The sequence below is a fragment of the Cnephaeus nilssonii genome (genome assembly GCF_951640355.1).
Source record: "Cnephaeus nilssonii genome assembly, chromosome: 15".
Lineage (NCBI taxonomy): Eukaryota > Metazoa > Chordata > Mammalia > Chiroptera > Vespertilionidae > Cnephaeus > Cnephaeus nilssonii.
The window spans coordinates 12,134,337-12,159,537 of NC_137086.1; the positions used below are offsets into that span (position 1 = coordinate 12,134,337).

The 25,201-nt window shown below is 40.9% G+C and overlaps 2 protein-coding genes across 5 annotated transcripts in view; one reads left to right on the plus strand and one right to left on the minus strand.

Moving 5' to 3' along the window:
• Positions 1-341: 341 nt before the first annotated feature.
• SUPT7L (SPT7 like, STAGA complex subunit gamma) lies at positions 342-10,337 on the minus strand. Of its 4 annotated transcripts, none has more exons than XM_079792623.1 (5): positions 10,081-10,337; positions 7,958-8,568; positions 3,871-4,195; positions 2,970-3,207; positions 342-1,491 (listed from the first exon to the last, which is right to left on the minus strand). In XM_079792623.1, the coding sequence occupies exons 2-5, from the start codon at positions 8,368-8,370 to the stop codon at positions 1,229-1,231; spliced, it is 1,239 nt and encodes a 412-aa protein (XP_079648749.1). In that variant the 5' UTR covers positions 8,371-8,568; positions 10,081-10,337; the 3' UTR covers positions 342-1,228. The 4 variants fall into 4 exon arrangements, with proteins under 4 accessions (XP_079648749.1, XP_079648748.1, XP_079648747.1 ...); XM_079792622.1 differs by having other exon boundaries at positions 10,020-10,337; XM_079792621.1 differs by having other exon boundaries at positions 9,995-10,337.
• Positions 10,338-10,516: 179 nt separating this feature from the next.
• The window catches only part of SLC4A1AP (solute carrier family 4 member 1 adaptor protein), a 28,746-nt gene continuing 14,061 nt past the window's right edge, over positions 10,517-25,201 (plus strand). Inside the window, exons 1-10 of the mRNA XM_079791853.1 lie at positions 10,517-11,216; positions 11,424-11,619; positions 13,392-13,514; positions 14,272-14,332; positions 14,677-14,816; positions 18,101-18,261; positions 19,070-19,139; positions 19,472-19,658; positions 22,452-22,563; positions 24,870-25,110. Coding sequence (XP_079647979.1) covers positions 10,563-11,216; positions 11,424-11,619; positions 13,392-13,514; positions 14,272-14,332; positions 14,677-14,816; positions 18,101-18,261; positions 19,070-19,139; positions 19,472-19,658; positions 22,452-22,563; positions 24,870-25,110 — 1,945 coding nt within the window. The 5' untranslated portion in view covers positions 10,517-10,562. The remainder of the gene's footprint in view (positions 11,217-11,423; positions 11,620-13,391; positions 13,515-14,271; positions 14,333-14,676; positions 14,817-18,100; positions 18,262-19,069; positions 19,140-19,471; positions 19,659-22,451; positions 22,564-24,869; positions 25,111-25,201) is intronic.

Genomic DNA, 25,201 nt, shown 5'->3' on the forward strand with positions numbered 1-25,201 from the left:
CGAAACGCGGCTCGCGAGCCGCAGTTTGCCGACCACTGGCCTACACTATATGCTCCATAAGGGCAGGCACAATGTCTTAATTTTGGTCTTGATTAAAGGAGTGCTCTAAATTGCACAAGATTTGTAATCTGCATCCATAAACTTCAGCAGAATTTAACATGCCGGCACCTGTTACCAAGGCATAAAGCACATGTTTGCTAATTACCCCTAATTATTCCAATGCTGCATCGTTTACATAATAAATACTGATTGAGACTATCAGATGCTAAGTAGGGCAGTACTGGAATGGATGAGTGACAATAGTAAAGTTGTTCAGGATATGATGTAGAGTAGAAACCCATCTAGTAGAGGCACAGTTTGCAGATGCAGAATTCTGGCAAAGCAATGGGACTGCTGGCCTCTGATGGCCAAGCAGATGCAACAAATAAAATAAGCACAAACCTGTCTTTGGACAGTTCCTGATTGTTTTATTCACAAAGGAGAAAATGAAAGAGGCAACTGAATAAATGTACATAGAGAAAATATTTTAAAAATCTTAGTGGAAATAAAGACTAGGATGAGAATAGATGGAACAAATCTAAAGAAGCAAGAAGAAAATCTATGGATGAGATAGGAGAGGGCTGTCTGAATAAGCAAAAAGGCTGTGTTACACAGACCTGATTTTATGAGACTTCCATGGGCAACAAAAGTTTTAAAAAGACTGATGGATAAGTTGTGCAGAGATTAGCGATTTCTTGCTAGGTGTTAGTACTGGATTCCCAATGACAACCAAAAATGAAGTAAATTAAATTAAAAAAACTGACACCTGATACCAGCATACATTTACTTGTGAGTCTTATTCAAGCACAACTTTGAGGTTTAATAGCATCTTAGTCTTCACAGCAGCCCTGCAACATGGGTCAAAGTGGTACACTTCTCAGTTGTGCAAGAGAAATGGCCTTAGAGAAGCTAAGCAATTAGTCTAGTGACAAGGACAGCCGTCAAAGACAGTGCTTTGATCTGATTACCACCCCAGCATCATGACATACCTGTAAAATGTGACTTGGTTTTGTGGAAAATTACAAAAACTGAATGCAAAAGTAATATGCAAACTTGTTTGGTTAAGTCCAGTTTCACTGAAATCAGGAAAATCCACTGTGTTTAAGAGTCAAATCACTATGGAAACAAATTTGAATATATCAGGTTTTCTATTGGGTTTGCAGGTTTGGACAGAAAATCTCTTTTCCTTTTATATTTTCCTAATCCTCTTCTTGCAGCGCTGGTTGAAAACAGGGGAGGACCCCATGAGGCTATCCGTGGAGTGGGAGCCGTAGCTGCTGTCTGAGTCATCGGGGCTCTGGGGGATTCCAGCTTCACTCATGCCTGACATGGGCTCCTCGAAGACATCGCTGCCCAGCACACCGTGCCCGGAGACATTGCCTTCTTCGCTCTCTTGAGGTTCCATTTTCACGTGGGCCAGATTCCAAAGTGGGGAAGCATTTACCTCTGTACCTAAAAATGGAAGAACATATAACTACAGGCAGTCCTCGGGTTACGTTGGACTTGACGTACGTCGTTTCGTGGTTACGTTGCTATCTCCCATTTAATTATAAAAAAAAGGAAGTTTCGTTATTTCGATGTATGTACATATGTGCTTTATGTTTTTTATTATTTATATTTACCACAAGTAAAGGTCAGGAATTGTTATCTTTCTTTTAAATTTTTTTTACTGTTTCACTTCATTGCTGCTGTATATGTGCTCCATGTGAGTGATGTAGGTGCTTATGTAGGTGGGTTCCGACTTACGGCGAAAATTGCTTTACATCGCGCCGTAGTAACCCAAGGACCTACTGTACTGGTAAGCCAAGGCTGGAGCAAAGTAGAATGAATATCCTATCCAGGGAAGACTGATGGCCTTTGAGCTCAGCCTACATTCTGACTACTTGGCTGGAGAATATGGTTATAATTCTCTTTCCACTTCCTCCTCCACCCTCCTTTACCCTCCCTCACCCACCCCCATTTTTCTGAACCAGGGAAGTAAAGCTGCATGCATGCGGTAAGATTCCCTGTCTCATGGCCCAAAGGCAGGCGCAACCACAGGCTCCTGTTCAGTTATGTTTGCTTGTCCTTCCTTCCTTCAATGGGACTGCCTTGTTTTCCTGCCTTTTGTTTGGGTCCCTGGTCCTATCTCATTATGGAAAGTTAATGATCACTCCAAAATGCTAGCAGTTCATGGACTGCTGAAAAGAGACATGGCCCCTAAGTCTGCAACAAGGCCCTCTGTGTGTTCTAGCAATACTGTTCTGTGGTTATTCCTCCATGGTGAAAGGCTCTGCCAGACAGTTGTAAGAAATGTGGCTTAATCCTGTTTATGCCACACTGGAGGATTTGCTGCTTGCTTCCTTTGAGCATTGATGAAATGACAATTTATATTTGTCAAGAACCAAGTGTCTAGACTAACTGCAATCTAACTGACTTAAGGATCAAGTCATCCTGGTTTGTAAGGTCATCGCAGAGTCCATCTGGAAGAAGGGGCCAGCTGCCTGTGCAGCCACTGGCAAGCGCTTTTAGTTCCAATTTGTTGCGTTACTCTAGCAAGGAAGCCCAACTATTCAAATATTCTTGAGCAATTAACACTCCTCATTTATCTGGAAGTTAACTGAGTACAAGCACCAGGAAGGACCAACACAGATACTAAGGGAGGGAGGGGACATCTGCCTACCTAGCTGGGTCAGCTGAATTAACTCGTAATCAGTAGGACAACATCTATTACATCCATATCCTAACTGGGAATTATTTAAAAAACGCTTGTCCTCTAATTACAAAGAGAAGAATGTTGGTATCTCTAGATCAGTGAAGCTGTACTTGTCTTTAGACTGTTCATTCTCCTGCCCTCTCCCACTTTTGTTCTGCAGAGTATAATTCCACAAGGTAAATAGTACTGAGATTGGTGGATATCCCAGAATCAAGTGTAAGTTGATTTCTCTTACTTGAAGCCTGCGGTGAAGCCTCAACCTCCAGGTTAGATGGGAAGCGCTCACTCTGAGCCCCGAGGACTCCCATGGGCAGGGCCTGGTCTCCAGAAGCAAGGTCAGCCTCCAGCTCCTCACTGATGGGGAAGGTGATGTCACTCACAGGTTCCTCCTTGATCTTTACAGGTTTCGTGTCCTCCGTGGCCTTCTCAGGGTTGACAATCCTTTCATACTCTTCAGAAAGTTGCTTACTAATCTGTTGGCAAGCAAGAGACAATTTTCCAAGGAAATGTTAGAAACAAGTTAGAGAGTATGGAAAAGCCAACAGAATATGAATAAAGCACCCACTGCCAATGGAAGGAATCTGCTTAAGAGGTTGAGTTTGCATTTGTAAACGATAAACATGTAAAGAAAATTTGTTTGTAGAGAGTGCGTGTGTGTAATTAAAAGTTACATAAAGGTAAAAAATAGAGCTAAATCAGAAATGGGACAAAAGATCACATTTTTGGATATAAAAGTAACAGTTAACATATGTACCCCAGGTGGGTAATGAATAGTATAGAGACTGGATCACTTAGCAAAGACTTTTTGTTGGGTGTTAAAAATTCCTTATGATACTTTAGATTCAGGGAAACCCAAACAGGGAGCCAATTGCTTGCATAAGGCCACAGTGGTTAAGAGATGAGATATTTCTGGGTCTAACCCAAAATGGTGTCTCTCCCTGCCTTCCCACCCGTGGGCAGTATCACTTCACTCTGTTTTGTCTGGCCAGGTCATTGATGAGGCCAGTGAATCTCATCTAGGGCCATGAGGAAAGTAGGTTATGTCCTCTGTTCCAAGATCCTGTGCTCCGCATTCTACAGCAATTGTGGGACCCTGCTGACCACCCTAGACTGCGTTCTCCACAGCGCCACCTCACCTGTAGCATGTAGCTGTGATAGTCCTTGATGCGGTGCTGCCAGAACTTCTGGAGGGAGAGCACACTGCCAATGCCCACTTCATGGAATACCTGCTCCATGACGTCAGGAAAAGGGGTCTGCCCCAGTCGGGCCTCCCGATCCACAGCAAAGCGTAGCAACTTGGTGAACTTAAGGCAGTACTCATGTGCCACATCAGTCAGGGTCTCCAGGACGCTTTCATTTGCACACTCAAAGCCGGCGTGGGCCAGGATGGTGGCCACTGCCTGGTAGAGGAGCTGCCGGCAGGAGTGCCAGCTGAGTTCAGTCACAGGTTCCCCTTTCCCACTGAAAGCAGAGACGGGAGTAGTGTTACTAGTGCTCCTGCAAAAGGGTGACCTGTCCTGTCTCCCTAGAAGTTTTACAATTCCAATCAAACCACTGGCCCAGCTTTCCAGGGAAATTCTATGCAGTTACACAGCCCAGTTTTCTTTACTGCTTGATGGGGCATGGCTAAGCAACCCACAGCCTTATCCCTGAGCTCCTCCAATTACATAAAGCTTGAATAGGCAATACATGCCTATAAGAAACAGTGTAAAAGGGTGTCTAATAAAAAGGAAGTTTCCTTCTTATACCAATTGCTCCATTTTGATTACTGTTAGGATCTGATGGACTTTAACAGTAGAGCTCAGACACTGCTCAGTGGTGCTCAGGTTATTTCACTAGAACATAGTTTCCTCACATGCTGGGCAACATACGGCCTTTCAGAAATTTACAGTCACAATCAGGAGATTCTTCTATAACTGCAACAGCCCATTTGTAAAACTGGGAAGGCAACTCAATTTTATAAAAGCAACTTAAAACATATACCGCTTACACAGCATTTTTATCCTCTCCTGCTGTGAAATGGGTAGCAGCCATATTATTACCCCTATTTGGCAGGCGAGGAAACAGGTTCAGAGGGGCTCACTTGCCAAAAGTTGTTTGGGTATTAAAAAGTGTCACGTGGAGCCGAAACCGGTTTGGCTCAGTGGATAGAGCGTCGGCCTGCGGACTGAGGGGTCCTGGGTTCGATTCCGGTCAAGGGCATGTACCTTGGTTGCCCGCACATCCCCAGTGGGAGGTGTGCAGGAGGCAGCTGATCGATATTTCTCTCTCATCGATGTTTCTAACTTTCTATCCCTCTCCCTTCCTCTCCGTAAAAAATCAATAAAATATATTTAAAAAAAAGTGTCACGTGGAGCTTCTGACTCCAGATCCCATGCTCTTCATAATACAACAAATTGCACTTAATCACTATTGCAGAAATCTTAATCTTTCCAAGAAAAAACTTCAAAAAGCTGTCTGATCTCCAAAAATAATTTCTAACAATCCTGTAATAATGTACCTGTTTCCTGAAATTTCCTATCTATCCTGTCTCCCCTTGACAAAGGAAGTAAGTAAGTAGTTAAAATATAAAAAGTAGGAAAGAGAGAATGATTCTTCCCTGCCCCACACTTGGCATGTGTCACCATTTGCTGTACAAAGAGTGCTGGAGGAGCTATCCGCCCACTGTACTGTTATCTGCTCAGTAGCAACTACTGCAGTTCACACAATAGTTGGATTATAAGAACACCAACTGCCAAATAACTTTTCATTTACTATTTCCATCATCATTTCCCAGGCCAGTATCGATGCCAAATGCTTTAGGCCTCAGAAATGCCTAAAAAACAGATAGCTTCTCTTGAGTAATATATGGACCTATATATTTTCAAAGGAAAATAATTCTTTTGGCACTCCCATACCTGATGCAAATTATTTTTGTTAGCTTCTTAAATATGTATAAAACAAACTAGGAATGAACGTTGGATGTTATAGCTCTTCTTAACAAAGTTAGAAATTTGACACAAGCTGCAAAATTCTAAATAACACCATCAATTTACTATGATGGACGTTATTATTTTGTTACCACTAAATTGCCCTCAAAATGGCACTGATGGCTACAGAGCAAGTGTTTTTAAGTTGGGCATTTCTATAAAGAATATGTACCTCACATGTTATTACATAGTTATTCCTCCCACATTCACTATTCCAAAGACTTCACAGTGACATCATCTGGCCTTCATTTGGCCCACTGCAACTTTTACATATTATATTTATTCCTGTTCTTTCCTCATTAGTTTGCAACAATTACAATAGTACTATTATCATCAGTAGGCAGATGCAATAAGTGATATATTACTTACGTAGACTTTTGCCAAACAAATTTTAACCTGAATCTAAACTTGAGGAAATATCAGCAAATCCAGTAAGTGGCAGATTCTACAAAACAAATGACCTGAACTCTTAAAAAAATAAAATGCAATACATGAATCTTTTATTAGGTCCTGGATTGTGGAAAATTATCTACAAAAGATATTTTGGGAACAACTGGTGGAATCTGAATATGGACTTATTATATAATATTTAATTAGCATCCATTTACTTTGGTATAATAATAAGATTGGGATTATGTAGGAAAATTTCCTTATTCTTAGGATAAAATGAAGAATTTAGGCATGAAAAACTGTGATGCTTGCAACTTTAAAATATTTGGCATAAAAAAGTGTGTTTGTGTGTACACACACATATGGGAGAAAGTAAATATGCCATAATGTTAACAACTGGTGAATACAGGTTAAGGGTACTTGGGTGTTCATTGTACTGTTATTTAAACTTTTCTGAAGGTCTGGCAAATTTCAAAATGAGAAAAAAAAGTAGTAATTTGGCACCAAATGTAAACATACACACTGACATCTAGTAGTAGTACGAGGTTATAAGTCAGTCATTTAGAGCATCTGGAGCAGGACTTCTCAAACTTAAATACACGCATGAATCTCCTGGAGATTTGTTAAAATGATGATTCTAATTCAGTGAGTCTAGGTGGGGCCTAACATTGCATTTCTTTTTTAAAAAAATATATATTTTATTGATTTTTACAGAGAGGAAGGGAGAGGGATAGAGAGTTAGAAACATCGATGAGAGAGAAACATCCATCAGCTGCCTCCTGCACACCCCCTACTGGGGATGTGCCAGCAACCAAGGTACATGCCCTTGACCGGAATTGGACCTGAGACCCCTCAGTCCGCAGGCCGACGCTCTATCCACCGAGCCAAACCAGTTAGGGCTGACACTGAATTTCTAACAAGCTCCCAGGTGATGCAGATGCTGCTGGTCTTCAACCAGATATTGAGTAGCAAGGATCAAGGATGTTTTTACATTATTATTCCTTAAACTATGTTATCAAAATGAAAATAAATAATTTAAAAATCCCAGAATAATAATGCCAGAATAACTCTATGAATCTCAATTTGAGGACACTGAGCTAAATCCACACTGGCCTGTTTTACACAGTGTAGTACCTTGCTCCTAGTAAAGTGCATGGTACATAGTTTGCACTCAATAAATATTGGTTGCATCGGAAAAAAAAAAATACAGACTGGATTTTGGAGATCAGGATTAAAGTCTTAGACTTCCCATTAATTACCTGAGCAACTTTGGCCAAGTCAGTGACTCTTAGTTTCCTCATGGAAATGTTATTGCATGTTCAACACGGTTGTTGGAAAGATTTTTTGAGAAAAGTAGATATACACTGAGTGGCTAGATTATTATGATCTCTGAATGCATAATAATCTGGCCACTCAGTGTATATCCTATATAATAAAAGGCTAATATGCAAATTGTCCCCTCGACCAGGAGTTCGACCAGCAGGCCGGCGGGCCAACCGCCCATGTCCCCTCCCCCAGGCCAGGCTGGCCGGACCCCACCCATGCACGAATTCATGCACTGGGCTTCTAATATATATATACATATATATATATATATATATATATATATACACACACACACACACACACACACACACACTGAGCCCCACCCATGCACAAATTCATGCACTGGGCTTCTAATATATATATATATATATATATATATATATATATATATATATATATATATATATATATAAATATACACACACACACATACACACACACACACACACACGCACACACACACACTGAGTGGCCAGATTATTAGGCGTTCAGCGATCATAATAATCTGGCCACTCAGTGTAGTAAACCCTTAACTTACCGATAAAAGTCACTTTCCGGGTCACTGTGCCGAATCTGGAATGGTGCATTGGGATTCTTACAATCTAAAGGCAGGAGGTCATCAGGAAGAGGAGGTGACCCAGGGCAAGAGGGAAGAGGTTCGCTCTCTTCAGTCTTTACACCCTCTGTCTGTTGCTGATTCTGGGCCTGAGCTGTAGCAATGAGGTTGCGCAGACGTCGGTTGTGCTGGATTAGCTGAATGGTATGGATGGTGAGGCTGCACGGCTCTGAGGGGATATCCAGCATCGTAGGGGGCTTGGGCTTGTTGGCTGAGGGTTGGTGCAGGGGTGGGTCGTGGACTTCCACCAGACGGAACTCCCGTGGCAGCAAATCAAAGGAACTTCTGTTGGTCTGGCTTGATGAGATTGGTATCTCTCCCCAGTATCTCAACATTTTTAAATAAGAAAAGCTTTCAAGTTAAATGTAGATGATATCCTAAAAGTAGTGTTTTTAACTCTCTGGCAGCTATAGCTTATAGGTTTCTGAAGTGAAAGATATGAAGTCTAGTTGTTATTTACATAAAAAGTAGGCTGTTCAAGACCACTTAGAAAAATGTCAGTGTCAGCAACTGTAGGAATAAAGATGTTCTCCCTGCAGAAATTAAGAGAAATACAACTGTTACATGACAATCATCAAATCACACATGATGATAATACCTACTGGACTGAATGAACCACAAGGTGGAATTTGGATTATAGCACCTGCGACTCTATTTTCCATCTCACTCCACTAACTTACTACCAGAATTACCATCATTCCCAATCCTGAACAATCTGCAAACCCAGTTACTTAAATGAGACCTGAAATATCTCTCAGAGTATCTTGACACATATGTCCTGGATCAGCAGGAGAAAAGGGAGTAAAGTTAAAAACAAGAAGAGGTGGTTCTCATTCTTTACGTCAGGTATGGGAACTTTTAACTGGTCCTGGTGGAAAATGTATTAACGGTAATCTTAACATGTTCAATTTCTGGAAGAATCTGAGACATTTCTGTTGACTCCTAACTGGTTCTCCCTTCCTCCAGTCTCTCCTTGTGTCTAATTTATCCTTCAGTGCTGCTAAACTTACTCTTTAAAAACGCAGATTAATGGCTTCCCATTGCCTATTGGGAAAAGCCAGTCAGAATTCTTCAGCCTACCATTCAACAGAATTCAAAACCTGTCTGCAACCCAGCTTTCCAGATTCATTGCTCACATGTTTCTTCAAGTTCAACAAACATTTATCAAATGCCAGGCATTATGGGAGGAGACAAAGACCAATGCAAAATCCCTGACCTGAGGTGAGGGAGAGAATCATAAAAAGAACATTTCAATATGAAAATATGTGACAAGTGCTGTTCTGGAGGCACAGACAAGGTGCAGTGGAAGTCCATAGGAGCTTCCTGGAGGAAAGGGCCCTCTCAGTTCTAGCAATATCATACTACTCAGTTTCCTGGGAATGCCACGAATTCCCACATTTGACTTTTTAAGGCATTTCTCTGCCAGAAATTCCGTGACATCCCTGGTAGACTTGTACTCGTTCTTGTATAGCTTAAGTCACCACCCTCCATCACCTCCCCTGTACATCTCCCTCCATTATATTCTCACAGCACTTTGCAGGTTTGATCACAGCATTTATCCCTGGATTTAAACTGGCACTTACCTCAACTGATTTTATTTCCCATCTATCTCTCAAAACCATCATCTTAGTACAGTGTCAGGCTCACAGTAATATCTGGAATTTACTGAGTGCTTACTATGTGCCAGACTTTGCCTTGAGTGTTTAATTCCATTTCCCCGACTACCCAATGAAGTAGATACTACTATTATCCCATTTTTCATATGTGGAAGCTGAGGCCCACCGTCTTGCCCACTGTCACAAATGGCCAAGGGACAAAAAATCAAGCCAGGCTTCTGAGGCTGCACTCGGAACCGCTTCACTATGCCGCCTCAATAACTGGTTTTGCAAAGAATAAAAGGATGAACGAATTAATGAATGAAAGAAGTGAATACAAAGCCGCCCTTTCCCCTAACTTCACCGAAAGAAGTACGAAGAACAGGCACCAAGCCCAAGGAATGAATGCCCCGAAGCCTCGGGAGCTCCTCGGCCGGCGCAGGCACAGACCGCAGGGTCCTGGAGTCAGTCGCCGGATGGCCGGGGCAGCTGGGAGACAAGGAGGTCTGGTCCCGGACGGAGGCCAGAAGGCGCCACTGTTCCCTGGCGCGTCGTGGGAGCGCGGCGGGGCTGCGGATCGCCTCCGGGGGCCCTCGGCTAGGATGCCTTCAGGCCCCGAAGGCTGGTGTGTGGATCAGTGGTCCGAGGCTGCCGGAAGCGCTTCTCGTAACCGGGACCTAGGAAGTCTTTAGAACCCGGTGTGCAACCTCTAAAGCGTCCCCGTCTGACCGCTTCCCGACCGCTTTTTGCTTTCCTCCTGCTTATGACCTTCCTGTCGAAGGCACCTCTTCACCGCGCTCTCTTCACGCCCCCGCACCTTCGCTGCCAGGAGCGGGCGCAGGGAGCCGGGGAGAGAGGGGCGTGGGGAGGAACGTAGGGACCGAGGGGTGAGGTTTCCCGGGGGCAGCTTTCGAGGCTGCGTCCGGTTAAGGATGGCTGACAGCCCTTTGGCCGAGCCTACGGCTTCACAAGAACTCAATGGCGACTTCAAAAAGCCAGCCCTGCCGGTGCCCCCGGCGGTGCGGGGCAAGTTCCCGGCCGCCAATCCTTCAAACCCTGAGGAGGTGAAGGAGGGGTCCCCGGCCCTGCCGGACCCAGATTCCGGGGAGCCCGACGTCCCTCCGGCTGGGCCGGAACGCGCGGAGACGGGGGGTCCACCGGAGGAGAAGCCGCGGCCCCCTACAGCGGCTCCTGCTCCCGACGGCCCGGGCCGGGCCCCCCCTTACCGAGAGCCGCCGTGGGGCGGCCCCGTCACGGGCCCCTACAGCCTCGAGACCCTGAAGGGCGGCACGATCCTTGGCACCCGCAGCCTGAAAGGGACCCGTCGCTGCCTTTTCGGGAGGCTGCCTAGCTGCGACGTGTGCCTGGAGCACCCGTCCGTGTCCCGGTTCCACGCCGTGCTGCAGCACGGGGGCGGCCCCGACGGGCCGTCGGACGGCCACGGGCCCGGCTTCTACCTCTACGACCTGGGAAGCACTCACGGCACCTTTCTTAACAAAGCCCGCATCCCACCCCGCACCTACTGTCGGGTCCACGTCGGGCACGTTCTTCGCTTCGGCTGCAGCACCCGGCTCTTTCTCCTCCAGGTGAGTAGGAAAACCTAGACGGGAAATCTCTGGAGCGCAGCGGGCTGGCTCCTGAGCTCCTGAAGCCTTCGCGGAGGAAGGAGATTCCCCTATCTGTAGCCTAGTCAGTGATTGCAAAAGTGGAGGAAGCTGGCCCCTCTCCTCCAAACCTGAAAGGGACGTCAGCGATCCTGAACTCTAAAAGCATTCCTTCGCTTGGTTCCTCAGGGACCAGAGGAAGACCGAGAGGCAGAGTCCGAGTTGACAGTCACGCAATTGAAGGAATTGCGCAAGAAGCAGCAAATGATGTTGGAGAAAAAGATGCTAGGAGAAGACTCCGATGAAGATGAGGAAATGGATACCACTGAAAGGAAGAGAAATACTGCTGGTCAAGATGATGAAATGGGCTGCACCTGGGGAATGGGTAAGAAATTAAACTTGCTACTGAGGTTAATATTTAAAAGTCATTACTACTCTCAAACCTTTTTTTAAAATTTTAAATATTTTATTGATTTTTTACAGAGAGGAAGGGAGAGGGATAGAGAGTTAGAAACAATGATGAGAGAGAAACATCGATCAGCTGCCTCCTGCACACCCCCTACTGGGGATGTGCCGCAACCCAGGTACCTGCCCTTGACTTGAATCGAACCTGGGAACCTTCAGTCCGCAGGCCGGCGCTCTATCCACTGAGCCAAACCGGTTAGGGCCTTAAACCTTTTTTATCAAGCAAGTTTTCATGACTCTGGAGATAGATAGGAGAAATACAATTTTCACATGAGGTTACCAAAACAATTGAATTATGGACACTATGGATTCCTTTTAATTTGTTTTACAAGTTCACTCCCTTGTTGGAAACTCTTCCTTAGCATACAATTAGTTTGGTATTTTTACCATTGAAAGTATTTTTTCATTATTGACTTTGATTATCACTGAAAAGGCTGGAACTACATTTAAGCAAATAAACGAAATATTATTCAAAATAGGATATTACCTTGAATATTTTGTGCGTTGTGCAAATATCCAGAAATGTGAAATATCTAATCAGAGAGAGCTGGTCCCTTTGCCAGAGAAGCTAGGAATGGGTATTCAGGAGCTAGGAATATGAAAAGATAGAAAAGGCCTCAATATGTTGTCGGGAGGACAGGATAAACTGTGGTAAATGCCAAACAAAATCTAGAAACCATGCTGGAGTAAGGGTTCAGAGAAGAGAGCAATCGCTGGGGACTTAGCCCTGCACTGTCCGTGGTAGCCACTAGCCACATGTGGTTATGGACACTCAGTGTGGCTAGTCCAAATCAGCATGTGCTGCAAATGTAAAAAACGCACTGGATATCAAAGACTTAGTATGAAAAAAGAATGTAAACTATCTCATTGATAATATTTTTACATTGATTGTTTCTATTTTTTAAAATATACTTTTATTGATTTCAGAGAGGAAGGGAGAGGGAGAGGGAGAGAGAGATAGGAACATCAATGATGAGACAGAATCATTGATTGGCTGCCTCCTGCATGCACCCTACTGGGGATTGAGCCCACAGGCCAGGCATGTGCCCTGACCGGGAATCGAACCCGAGACCTCCTGGTTCCTAGGTCTATGCTCAACCACTGAGCCATGCCAGCCGGGCTATGTCTCTTTTTTAATATGGCTACTAGAAATGTTAGATTTACACACATGGCTTTTATTATATTTCTGTTGGGCAGCACTGACTTAGATCGTTGGGAAGGTTTATAAGCAGAAGGGTTTTGAGCTGTGACTTGAAGGAAAGAAAAAGTAGCCCTTAGGAAGCTGAGCATTGAGAATGGTGTTCAGGGCAGGGTTTGATGATTTTAAGGGAATAATGAAGAGACCAGTCTATTTGACAGATATGAGAAGTATTAGGAAATTATATTGGAGGCAAGTATGAGACCTGGAGCTTAGATTTTTTTTTTTTTTTCATAGAAAATGTGGTAGGTAATTTGCTTTTAAAACATAGTGATGGGGGGCGGGCAGGGGAGAGGGCCACAAAAACAAGTTGTAATTTGTTACACAATTTAGAAAATCGGAAGATGTCAACACTGGTGTGTTTTTTTGTTTTTTTGACCCCCGCCTCTTCTTTTCATCCCTGATAACTGTATCTTTATGAAGAAAGGATAGTGGGTGTCATTCAGATGGTCTCTTTTTATATCTGATTGTTCTTTCTCTCCCATGTTCTGTAGGAGAAGATGCTGTGGAGGATGAGGCTGAAGAGAATCCCATTGTTTTAGAGTTTCAGCAGGAAAGGGAGGCCTTTTATATAAAGGATCCAAAAAAGGCTCTCCAAGGTTTTTTTGACCGAGAAGGTATGTAAACAGATTCTGACCCTCCTGGTAGAATATGTCCACAGCAGTGTCGTTTCTGGATCTTCAGGTATTTAGAAATGCCATATTTTATCTGTCTTCTTTGTTCAGTACTTGCCCTTGTGGTCAGTTGTGTTACATTTATTTTGAAAATAGTAAAGATCTTAGTCTTTCTCAGCTTGGAAAAATGGAAGTTCTTTTTTTCTGACTTGCCTCATTCTTCTCAAAAGATCCTACATTTTGATGGCAGGAGATTGAGCCAACTTGTAATTTTTTTCTTTGTAATTCTTGGCATGGATTTTGATTTTATAGGATTTAAAAAATAATTCCACAGAGGATTGTTTCATTAGGGATTTGTTGAAGAACATCTAAGTGTATGTATGCATAGATGTATATGTGTGTATATGAATTGGTTGCATTCTGTGCTTACTATTTATACTTCTAAAAACCAGGCAATTGTGACAATTTAACAACTAAGTCTCCAACTTATATAAAAAAGTGAAATCTATGTTGCGGACAAAGCTATGTATGGAGAGTTGATTGTTTTGATTTGAGTTTGCTTTTTTTCTGCCTCAAGCTCATCCTAACTTTATTATCAGATAATAGTCCCTAGGAATGAGGACTGAAATGCTTTGAAATTTAGTTTTCAGTATAGTAGGAGAACTTGATATTCTTACTTAACTTTTGTTCTCTTTTCCCTTTGTATCAACTAGTAATTTTCAGGTCCTGTTAAAATTGTCTTGTCTTTCTTTCTCCAAAGGAGAAGAATTAGAATATGAATTTGATGAGCAGGGACATAGCACCTGGCTCTGCAGGGTGAGGTATGTTCTCTTCTCATTAATGTCCATTTCTGAAAAGTGGCCAATTTCAGGTTTAATTTATGGTTATAGATAACAATTCAAAGAGTAACTTTAGTTTTAATTTTAGGCTATTCCTGATTTGGGGTCTTGATAGTTCAGTAACACTTATATTATTGAGGGGTGGGGTGGAATGGTAAGAGGTGGAAAGAAAAGATTTGAAATCTAACCTTGGCGAGACAGAACAAAATGAACCAAGAGTTTGAAAAGCCATCTTAAAAAACATGATTATTACCATAAAATATTAATTCTTTTGTGTGAGGATTGGAGCTTAGTGCTGTGCTATAATTTCCTCTAAACTAATGCAGATTACCAGTGGATGATTCAACTGGAAAACAGCTGGTGGCTGAGGCCATCCACTTAGGAAAGAAAAAGGAAGCAATGATCCAGTGCTCACTGGAAGCTTGTCGAATCCTTGATACTTTGGGATTGCTGCGGCAGGAGGCAGGTGAGTAGGAACACTTTTTTCTTAACCAGTTAACTGCCATGATATTTTGAATTTAATTATAAAAAGGTCCGCTGCTTGCGTCTATAGATGCTTATGGCGTGCAAATGGTTAAAAGAAAGAAAAAAAAGAGGGAAGGGAATTTAACATAAAAGATAATAAAACCTTTTTTTAGGGGGAAAATGTAAATTGTACAGACTTCTGTGGAAGTGAGAAGAAAAAATTCCCTATCTCAAAACCCTAAGGTAGCGATTGTTTATGTTCTTTCAGACATTTTCTCTGCATACAGATGTGTATTTTGAACTAGATCCTTTAACAAAAACAAACACCTGTACACAAATGCAGTTAAATATTTATACTCTTTTGTGATTTATTTTTTTAACTTAAGAATGTGTCGTGGAAGTTATCCACATCATTACATTGCTTATCTCATTTTAAAAACTGGCACCTGGCCAAGTGGCTCAGTTGGTTGGAGCATCATCCTGGGCACCAAAAAGGTTGCGGGTTTGATCCCCAGTTGGGATGCATAGAGGCAACTGATCGATGTTTCTCTCTGTCTCTATCTCTCCCTTCCTCGCTCTCTGGGGTTGGAATTTCTGTTTCTTGATTTTCATATGCTCAGATTTCTTGGCTTACTCCTTTGTTTTAGTGGGACACATCCTTCTGTGGTTTTGGCAGGTTAAAAAGCTGGTACCACAGTCGAGGGCATGGAGTCTTCAATGGATTTCACATCTTTTCATTTTTCTTGGCTTGCTCTCTTGTTTTGGTGGACATGCCCTAGTGGATTCCTGAAAAAAGATACGTAGCAAGTAAAGTATCAAACCCTTCATTCTGAAAATATAATTATTCTAGCTTTACTCTTAGTTAATAGTTTGGTGAAAGAGTTTTCTAAGGAAAGGGGGTACTTTTAAATTTTAACATAAGGGGAGTAAGATGGTATAGAGTAGACAAAAAACTAATAGTACCATAGTCCCCTGTTGATGGGCTTTATAGATTTTCAGTTAGAAATACTGATGCTTGATTTCTATAGTATAAATTCCTAGAAGTAGAATTGTTGGATCTATATATTTATTGATTTCAGAGAGGGAGAGAGATAGAAACATCAATGATGAGAGAGAATTGTTGATTGGCTGCCTCCTGCATGCCCGATACTGGGGATCAAGCCTGCAACACGAGCATGTGCCCTTGACTGGAATCAAACGTGGGACCCTTCAGTCTGAAGGCCAATGCTCTATCTACTGAGCAAAACTGGCTAGGGCTGGATCAATATATTTTTAATGTTGAGAGATGTTATAAGATTGAACATAAAAAAGGATATATCAGTATACATTCCCAGCATACTGTTTGAGAGTCCATCTCCTCATACTCTTGCCAAATTGCTTATTAACCTTTTTTGTTGTTTGTTTTGTTATTAACCTTTTTTTTTCATCAACATTAAAACAAAATTACTTTATTCACAGGCCTGCTGTATTACATACAAAACTGTTTCTTCAAACTTTTTCTGTGTAATAGAATTATACTTTTTCTTTAATCCTTTTAAATGTACTGTAATGGTGAACATTTTTCACCCCATAAAACAATTTTACACCTTAAAATTTTTTGGGGGAGGGGCTCTTTTCTTAAAAATGTATCTTTATTGTTGAAAGTATTACAGATGTCCCCTTTGCTTTTTTTCCCATTGATCCCCTTCCACCCTCCTCTCCCAGGCCTTCGCCACACTATTGTCTGTGTCCCTGGGCTATGCATATCTATCTATATATATAAAAGCCCAGAGACCGGAATGGCGCAACAACTGGAACCACCGGTGGTTATGACGGCAGCCAACCAGCCTGATCTGGGCCCTGATCGGCTCCCTCACCCCCTGGCCAGCCCGGCCCCCAATCGGCCCCCAACACCCCAATCGGGGGTGGGGCTGGCCAGCCAACCGCCCATGGCACCTCCCCCCTGCTGGCCTGGCCCGATGGGCCCCCATTGGGGTGGGCCGGCCGGACCCCACCTGTACATGAATTTGTGCACTGGGCTTCTAGTCGATAATAATAAAAGCATAATATGCTAATTAGATCGGACATCCTGGATGAAGCTGGGGCTGCGAGGGAAGCCCGGGTGCCGGCAGCCTGGGGAAGCAAGGCCTGCTCTTGCACAGGTTTTGTGCATCGGGCTTCTAGTATGCATATAAATTCCTTGGTTAATCTCCCCCCCCCCCTCCCCACAGCCCCACCCTTGCTTTCCCTCTGAAATTGGTCAGTCTGTTCCATGCTTCTATGTCTCTGTATCTATTTTGTTCATCAGTTTATTTTGTTCATTAGATTGTTATTAACTTTTTAATGCTTTTTTCTAGTGTAATAGGTGAGAAGTGGTATTTCATTGTTTTAATTTGTATTAAGTTAATTTTAAAAAGTTTAACATTTTTTAAATGTTTGTTGATCATTTGTATTTCTTTTAATATGAACTGCTTTTATTCTTTTTCAAATATTCTTTTGGATTATTGGCCTTTTCCTCATTTATCGCTTTCCTTTTTTACTCACTGATTTTTAAGAGCCTTTTGCTTATCAAATAAATTAGCCCTTTGTTTTAATTTTTTATTGTGGTAAGATATACATAACATAAAATTGACCATTTTAAGCATTTTTAAGTGTAAAGTTCAGTGGCATTAAATATATTCACATTGTTGTACAACCATCACTACTGTCCATCTCCAGAACTTTGTCATCATCCCATATTGAACCTTTGTATCCATTAAACACTAACTTCCCTCTTGGCCTCTGGTAATCACTGTTCTACTTCCTGTCTCTATGAATTTGACTATTCTAGGTACCTGCTATAAGTGGAATCATGCAATATGTGTCTTTTGTGTCTGGTTTTATTTCACTTAGCATAATGTCTCCTAGGTGTAGTCCTTTGTTTTCATAAATAGTTTGCCATCTTGTTGAATCCTGTCTTTTAATAATTGATGGTGATTTTTTTTATTACATTCTTTTAAAAATCTATATATTTTTATTAATTTCAGAGAGGAAGGGAGAGGGGAGAGAGAGAGATAGAAACATCAATGATGAGAGAGAATCATTGATCGGCTGCCTCCTGCATGGCCCCCACTGGGGATCGAGCCCACAACCCGGGCATGTCCCCTTGACCAGAATCAAACCTGGGACCCTTCAGTCAACAGGCCAACACTCTATCCACTGAACCAAACCAGTTAGGGCAGGTGGTGATATTTTAAGCTGCTTACCTACTTGCCTTCTTTCTTTTTCAAAACTTATTTTATTACCATTTATTTTATCCACCTCTAGTATCTCGGAAAAGGAAAGCAAAGAACTGGGAAGATGAAGACTTTTATGACAGTGATGATGACACATTTCTTGATAGGACTGGCCTGGTTGAGAAGAAACGGCTGAACCGAATGAAGAAGGCTGGGAAGATTGATGAGAAGCCAGAGACCTTTGAATCCTTGGCAAGTTTTACTAACAGAAGTAGCTATGGAAGTTTAATATTTTAAATAAAATAATGTATTTAAGATTTTTTTATAAGTATAATTTTTAAAGCAGTAGCATTGAAATCTAGTACTGAAGTATAACTTTTGTGATCTGCAAATTTGATGGCAACAAACAACTAGTCTTATGCAAGTTGGGAAAAAGTTTGGCTTGCTGCTAGAGTCTCTATCCACCTCTAGGTGAATATTGGTCCGTTAGTGAACATTCTTTGGATATGATGTTACATTCCACCTTTATCCCCCACAAAGAAAAAAAAAAAAGAAAGGAAAAAGTTCCAAATTGGGACATTCTGAGGTGAAATTGACTTTAGGTTTCTGGCAGTCAAAAATCATGAAAGGAATTTTGAGGAGTATAGTTTGATTAATAGTCTTTTATTTGTTGTTGTTGATGTTTAATAGTTTTAAGCAGTGTATCCTTCATTAAATTATCATAAGGTGTTTTCACTATATTAAGTGGTATTCAGAGTTTAAAACATTACCAGCATCTATCCTTTTGATTTATTATTGAAAACAAATAGCTTGAGCTTTTTCTTTTGCATAAAATAAAGTCTGTTTTCTATACATTTATTCTGTTTAATTCTGAGTTCTTTAATTCAGAAATTAATTCAGTTAGAATTAAATAAACAAATGAAAACTATATAAAGAACAGATTTAACCAGACTTCGAATTAATCTTCTTAAAACTTATAATAATGAAAATAAGAGGAGGAAGCTACCCTATTTTGAAAGAAGAAAAACATTTGCTAACCCTGTTACTTTGGGCGTCACAGGTTGCAAAGTTGAATGATGCTGAAAGAGAACTCTCTGACATTTCTGAGAGACTGAAAGCCTCAAGCAAAGGTAAGGCAATGACTCAAACAAATACTTATTGAGTATCGACCATATGTAGTGCACTATGCTAGGCACTGGGCTACATTGGTTAATAAGATATATAGAATATGGAGCCTTTCTAAGGAGCTGGGAAGGACATTATACAGTATTTGGTATAAATTCTCTATTTAATAGATGAAGGGAATGAAGCAAGGTGATGTCCCACAGCCTCTCAGCTATAACCTGTTTCCTTATTCCTAATATCAGTAATGTCCTTTGTCCAACTCTATGCTAGTGACTTTGGCTGCATTTTAAAACATTTGCAACCATCTTTCTAACATGCATTATCCCTTTCCTGACAGCTCTTTCAGAGTCAGCATCTCAGGACTCTTTAGATGCATTTATGTCGGAAATGAAATCAGGGAGTGCATTAGATGGTGTGTCCCGGAAGAAACTTCACCTGAGAACTTTTGAACTGAGGAAAGAACAACAGAGACTTAAAGGGTTGATAAAAATTGTAAAGCCAGCAGAAATTCCAGAACTAAAAAAGTAAGTCTTAGTTATACTTGAAGTTTTATTAAAAATTTTATTTTCTTTGTAATCATTATTTATTTATTTGTGTTTAAAATTTTTAAAATTATTTTTCAATTGCAGTTGACATGCAATATTAGTTTCAGATGTACAACATAGTGATTAGACATTCATCTAATTTACAAAGTGATCACTGTGATATATACTTGGAATTTTAAATAAGCATGTTTGCATAGATAACACTGAATTATCTTTTTATCTTTTTAGATAATTATTTTTGAATAGACATAGAATATAAGAAACACTTTAAAGCACAGAAGGCAGTCATTTCATAGAGTAACTAAAAACTCGTTTCATTTGTGAACTATAGACTCCTACAGATTTTTATCCTCCCGCTGGAAGCTCACACGCGTACCCACAAACACACACACTTATACACGTGTAAATGCGCGTGCGCACACACACACACACAGACCCTGAGAGCCTCCCTGTCTCCTGTCCCACCTGTTTCATTGGAAGGCTCTGAATTTTATACTTCATCTTTTAGTGCAGAGTATACTTTTTAAAGAGCAACATGTGCAAAAGGCCCATTTCCCTAATGTGTAAAGACTAATGAATGATAAGGAGACAACCATCCACCCAAGAGAAAAATGGGCAAAGGTTGTCAACTGACAGCCACTGAAAAAGAAATACAAATAGCTCTTAATTACATAAAAAGATGCTCAACCTCCCTCATAAGAGAAATACAAATACTATAATGCAATACCATTCTATGATTTTAAAACCACAGGTGAATACAGACTATTTAAATTTTTTTCTAAATTAAATTTATTGGGGTGATATTGGTTAATAACATTACATAAGTTTCAAGTGTACAATTCTATTACACATGATTTGTTTATTGCATAGTGTGCTCACACAGGTAGTCATTTTAATGCCTGTATCTCTTATTCCTATGAACCAGCTGACAACAGTTTAATAAAAATACTTTTTAAAAATGGGTAATTTCTTCCTTTAAAAGGGGAGAAAGCATAATTCCCTGAAGTTGATTCTATTGTGAACTGGTTTTGGGGAGATTATTAGAAGACATTAACCCAAATCCATTTGCAGACATCCAGGAGATTTTTGAATAATTTGTAAATAAGATTTCGAGACTAATTTTTCCCAGAGTTGGCTAGTGTGTGTGTGTGTGTGTGTGTGTGTGTGTGTGTGTGTGTGAGAGAGAGAGAGAGAGAGAGAGAGAGAGAGAGAGAGAGAGAGGAGAGAGAGATCCAATCTTTTTTTTTTCCTTTTATAGAATTGATTGGGGGTGACACTGATTTCAGGTGTACACTTTTACAACACATAATCTGTACACTAAATCATGTGTTCACCACTCCAAGTCAAGTCTCCATCCCAGTCTTTCAACTTGACAATATTTTTAAAAGATTGATTCTGTGTGATCTCAACAAATATTGAAAATGTTGAGTAGGTTGTTTTAGAAATAAGCAACTCGTAGTGAACAGAAACCAGGTGGGCATCCCAAAAGTGGTATTGCCTAGATGGGTTCATTCACTTACAAAGGTAGTTAGCTATAGAAAGTTTTTTTCCCCTTTAGGTCACTGTTGTCCAGTCAGCACCCAATAATCACATGTGATACTTAAATTATATAAGATTTAAATTTCAGTTTCTCAGTCACACTAGGCAATTTCATGTGCTCAAAAGGCACATGTGACTAGTAGCTACTGTATTGGACAGCACAGAGATAGAACATTCCCATCAATGCAGAAAATTCTGTATTGAACAGTGCTGCTTTAGATTGTCAGCGTTTATTCAGGCCCTCACCACTGAGTACAAAACGTGCACTTGATGCTGGGTGCGTTGCATAGATGAGTATCTACATATTGAGAGGCACCTCTTTTTAAAAAAATATTTATTGATTTTAGAGAGGAAAGGAGCGGGAAGGAGAGAGAGATAGAAACATCAATGATGAGAGAGAATCATTGATCGGCTGCTTCCTGCATGCCCCACATTGGGGTTCGAGCCTGCTGCCCTGGCATGAGCCCCAACCAGGAATCAAACCGTGACCTCCTGGTTCATAGGTCCATGCTCAACCACTGAGCCATGCTGGCTGGGCTGCTATTCTTTTTTTATTTTTTATTTTTGGGGGGGGCGCTCTATTTTTTGATTCTTCTACTTTCTACAATATCTTCATTTTGCCCTTCCTCAACTTTACCCTAGTGGGCTTACCCTAGTTGTTAAGCCAATGAGAACATTGACAAACTCATCATTGTAGGGTCTCTTATTATGTTTTTGTCATTACTCACTACGTAAGATACCCTGCCACACACACACACACACACACACACACACACACACACACACACACTCTTTTTTGCTTTTAAACAACTGTGCTCAGAGTTGTGTGGTTATAAGTGTGGACTCCAAGTAAGTAGGGTACTTTGAGTCCTGTTCAGATGTTGGTGAAATAGGGCTTTACACCATGGATCCATCTCCTGCCACTTAGTCGGGGTGGGATCATCTTACACATTGCCAGTGACCTTTGTACTGCAAGTATCATTTTATGAATATGAAATCATGTAGCACGGTGTAAACTACTAGACTAAGGTAGGAGCCTGAGCCTCTTCTTGTCCTGAATAGCTCTGTATTTGACTATCTGTGTCATTGTCCATTCAAACTCTGCTGCCCTGAAGTCCTTTCATATGCGGACATTTTTGATTTGCTAAGTAGTTTCTTCGACAGTGTCACTGTGTTTTAGATAAATTCTTGGCCTCACTGGAATAGATGTGTATAATTATTCTTTCTTTCTAGGACTGAAAGTCACACTTTAGATGCTGAAAACAAAGCTAAAAAGCTTACATTGCCTCTCTTTGGTGCCATGAAAGGAGGAAGCAAATTCAAATTAAAAACTGGGACAGTAGGGGTAAGTTGTGCGTCAAGGTGTTAAGCTTCTAGCTTTTGAGTTATCTGAGCTAACTTTTCTCTTTTCAAAGCTCAAATGACTCATTTCATAGAACGAGTCATTTTTTTTTTCTTCATAGTAATGTGGAAAAGGGCTGTGAACTTGGAATGATCACATCTTTCCCAGGTCTTGGTTCTTGGATTTTTCTCTTCAGTTTAGGGTTATCAAGGATTAATGAAAAAAAACAAAAGAAAGAGAAAAAAAAACAAAAAACAAAAGATAAAAAGAATAAAAAAGGAATCTAAAAAAAGAAAAACAAACAAAAAGAATGAATTGATTTATGCCAATCAATTTGCATGTAATTGATTTATAAATTAGAATACCAGTGGGCTAATTTGTGATGACTGTTACATTTAAGAAAGGGTCTCCTGCATTAAATGCTTCACTCCAGGCTCAACTAACACTTGTTAGTAGCATAGTCTATGCACCTGGCTCCCTGTCATGTGGTTTTTCCTTTATTTAATCCCTCCAAAACCTTGTGATGTGTGGGAATTATTACCTCTCACAGGTGAGGAAACGGGGTCAAAGAGATTACATATAACATTACATCATCAGTATGTAATTGGACTGGCAGTCAAATTCAGGTCTTTTGTCTGTTGAGTTTGTGATCTTTCTACAATTCTCTAATAGTTCACTCATGTATATTTTTGCTTTAGTTACATCCATCCTTGTTTGTAGTTTCAGCTTTTAAAAGGTTTTCATCAACCCAAAGAGCTACACCTTGTGTATTAGCGTGCTAGGGCTGCCATAACAAAATACCACAGCCTGGGTGGTTAAACAACAGACGTTTATTTTATCACAATTCTGGAGGCCAGGAGCCTAAGATCAAGGTGCCAGCAGGGTTGGTTTCCTCTGAGGCCTCTTTCCTTGGCTTAAAGAAGGCTGCCTTCTTGCTGCCTCTTTACATGTTCATCCCTCTGTGCATTTGCACCTCTTCTTATATTGGATTAGGGCTCCATCCTTATTTTTACTTAGTCACCTCTTTAAAGATCTCATCTCCAAATATAGGTACATTCTGAGGTACTAGGGATTGGGACTTCAACATATGAATCTTGGGGGTACCTAATTCAGCCAACAATCAGGGAAAACTGCCCTCTGGTGGCAGAGGTCTGAAGTCCTACCCATATGTTCTCAGTGAGTATGTGGTTTCCCAATCTGAGATGGAAGCTTTTCTGTCTTGTGTGTATGAGGGGTGGGGTGGGGTGGGAGGGGGTTGGGGGGAGGATACTTATGCTGTAGTTAGAAGAAAAACTCTTGACTAAAAAGCTCTCCTTAGATGATTACTGAAATAAATCCTATGTTTAAAACATAATATACCCAACATATACTTTGGTACCTTCTCTCTATTCCTTAAGCTGTGATCTACTTTTTCTAATAATTTTATTTGAAGTTCTTTCCCTGACCTGGTGGCTCAGTTGGTTGGAGTGTTGTCCCATACACCAAAAGGTTGTAGGGGTTCAATTCCTGGTCAGGACACATACCTAGTTTGTGGTTTTGATCCCTGGTCAGGGCACATACAGGAGGCAATTGATTGATGTTTTTCTCTCACATCAGTGTTTCTCTCTCTCTCTTTCTCAAACAACAACACAAAACAATATATATATATATATGAATAGTTGGCCTTATTCTTCAAGAAATGCCTTCCTCAGGACCTATTTTACTTACTTACATGTCTTATTTCCTTGAAATTGTGTTAGATCTAAGATGAAAAGATTGTGCAAATGATTTATTTCTTAGAAATGTGTGTTTGATTTACTCCCTAGAAGGTTTTGTAATGAATTAAGATCCTTTAACATCGTAAGTGGGTAACAGGACAGAATTCCTATAGCTGATACTCACCTGGAATAAATGCTTTAGTTCCTTACATGCTGTTTCCAGTACTTAATATTCTTTTTATTTTATTTTTTATTTTAAGCATAATTTTCTCTTTAAAAAAATTTCTTTATTGATTAAGGTATTACATATGTGTCCTTATTCCCCCATTACCCTCCACCTCCAATTCATGCCCCCACCCCCTGTAGTCTGAGTACTTAATATTCTTAATATTCGTACTTAATATGTTTTGACCTAGAAACTAACAAAAATACTCGTTAAGGGTCCATAGATGGATAAAATTTCAGGTGAAAGTCCTACTTCCAGCAAACTTCTGCAGGGCTTATCAGCATATTGAGATTAGACATTCTACACATTTAGCTTAACTCTCTGAAGAGATTTGTTTCTTTCTCATTATGTAGAACAACTTGCTCAGGGTTTTGTTTCCCTTACAGAAGTTACCCCCGAAGCGTCCTGAACTCCCTCCAGCTCTAATGAGAATGAAGGATGAGCCTGAAGAGGAAGAGGAGGAGGAGGAAGAGGACGAGGAAGAAGAGAAAGAAAAGGACGATCAGGAAAAGAACAAAGTGGAGGCTGGAAGCAGTAGGCTACAGCAGGGGAGAGGGCCAGAAGAAGCAGTGCAGGAGATGAGTCCTCCCATTGACCTCACATGTTCTAAAGAAACAAAGCAGCATGGTAAGGTCTTTCTTTATATAAAGCATTTGCATTAATTGTGGGTAGCTTTGAAAAAGCAGAGCTAGTTCTTGCCTGTGCACTTTTTGACTTT

Bases quoted from the DNA above. Each gene is read 5' to 3' on its own strand.
- SUPT7L (XM_079792623.1), bottom strand. From the start codon at position 8,370: ATGTTGAGATACTGGGGAGAGATACCAATCTCATCAAGCCAGACCAAC. The intron at 4,196-7,957 runs GTAAGTTAAGGG...CTCTGCTTTCAG, and splicing joins CCGGAAAGTGACTTTTATCG to TGGGAAAGGGGAACCTGTGA. The intron at 1,492-2,969 runs GTAAGAGAAATC...TTCCATTTTTAG, and splicing joins GGCTTCACCGCAGGCTTCAA to GTACAGAGGTAAATGCTTCC.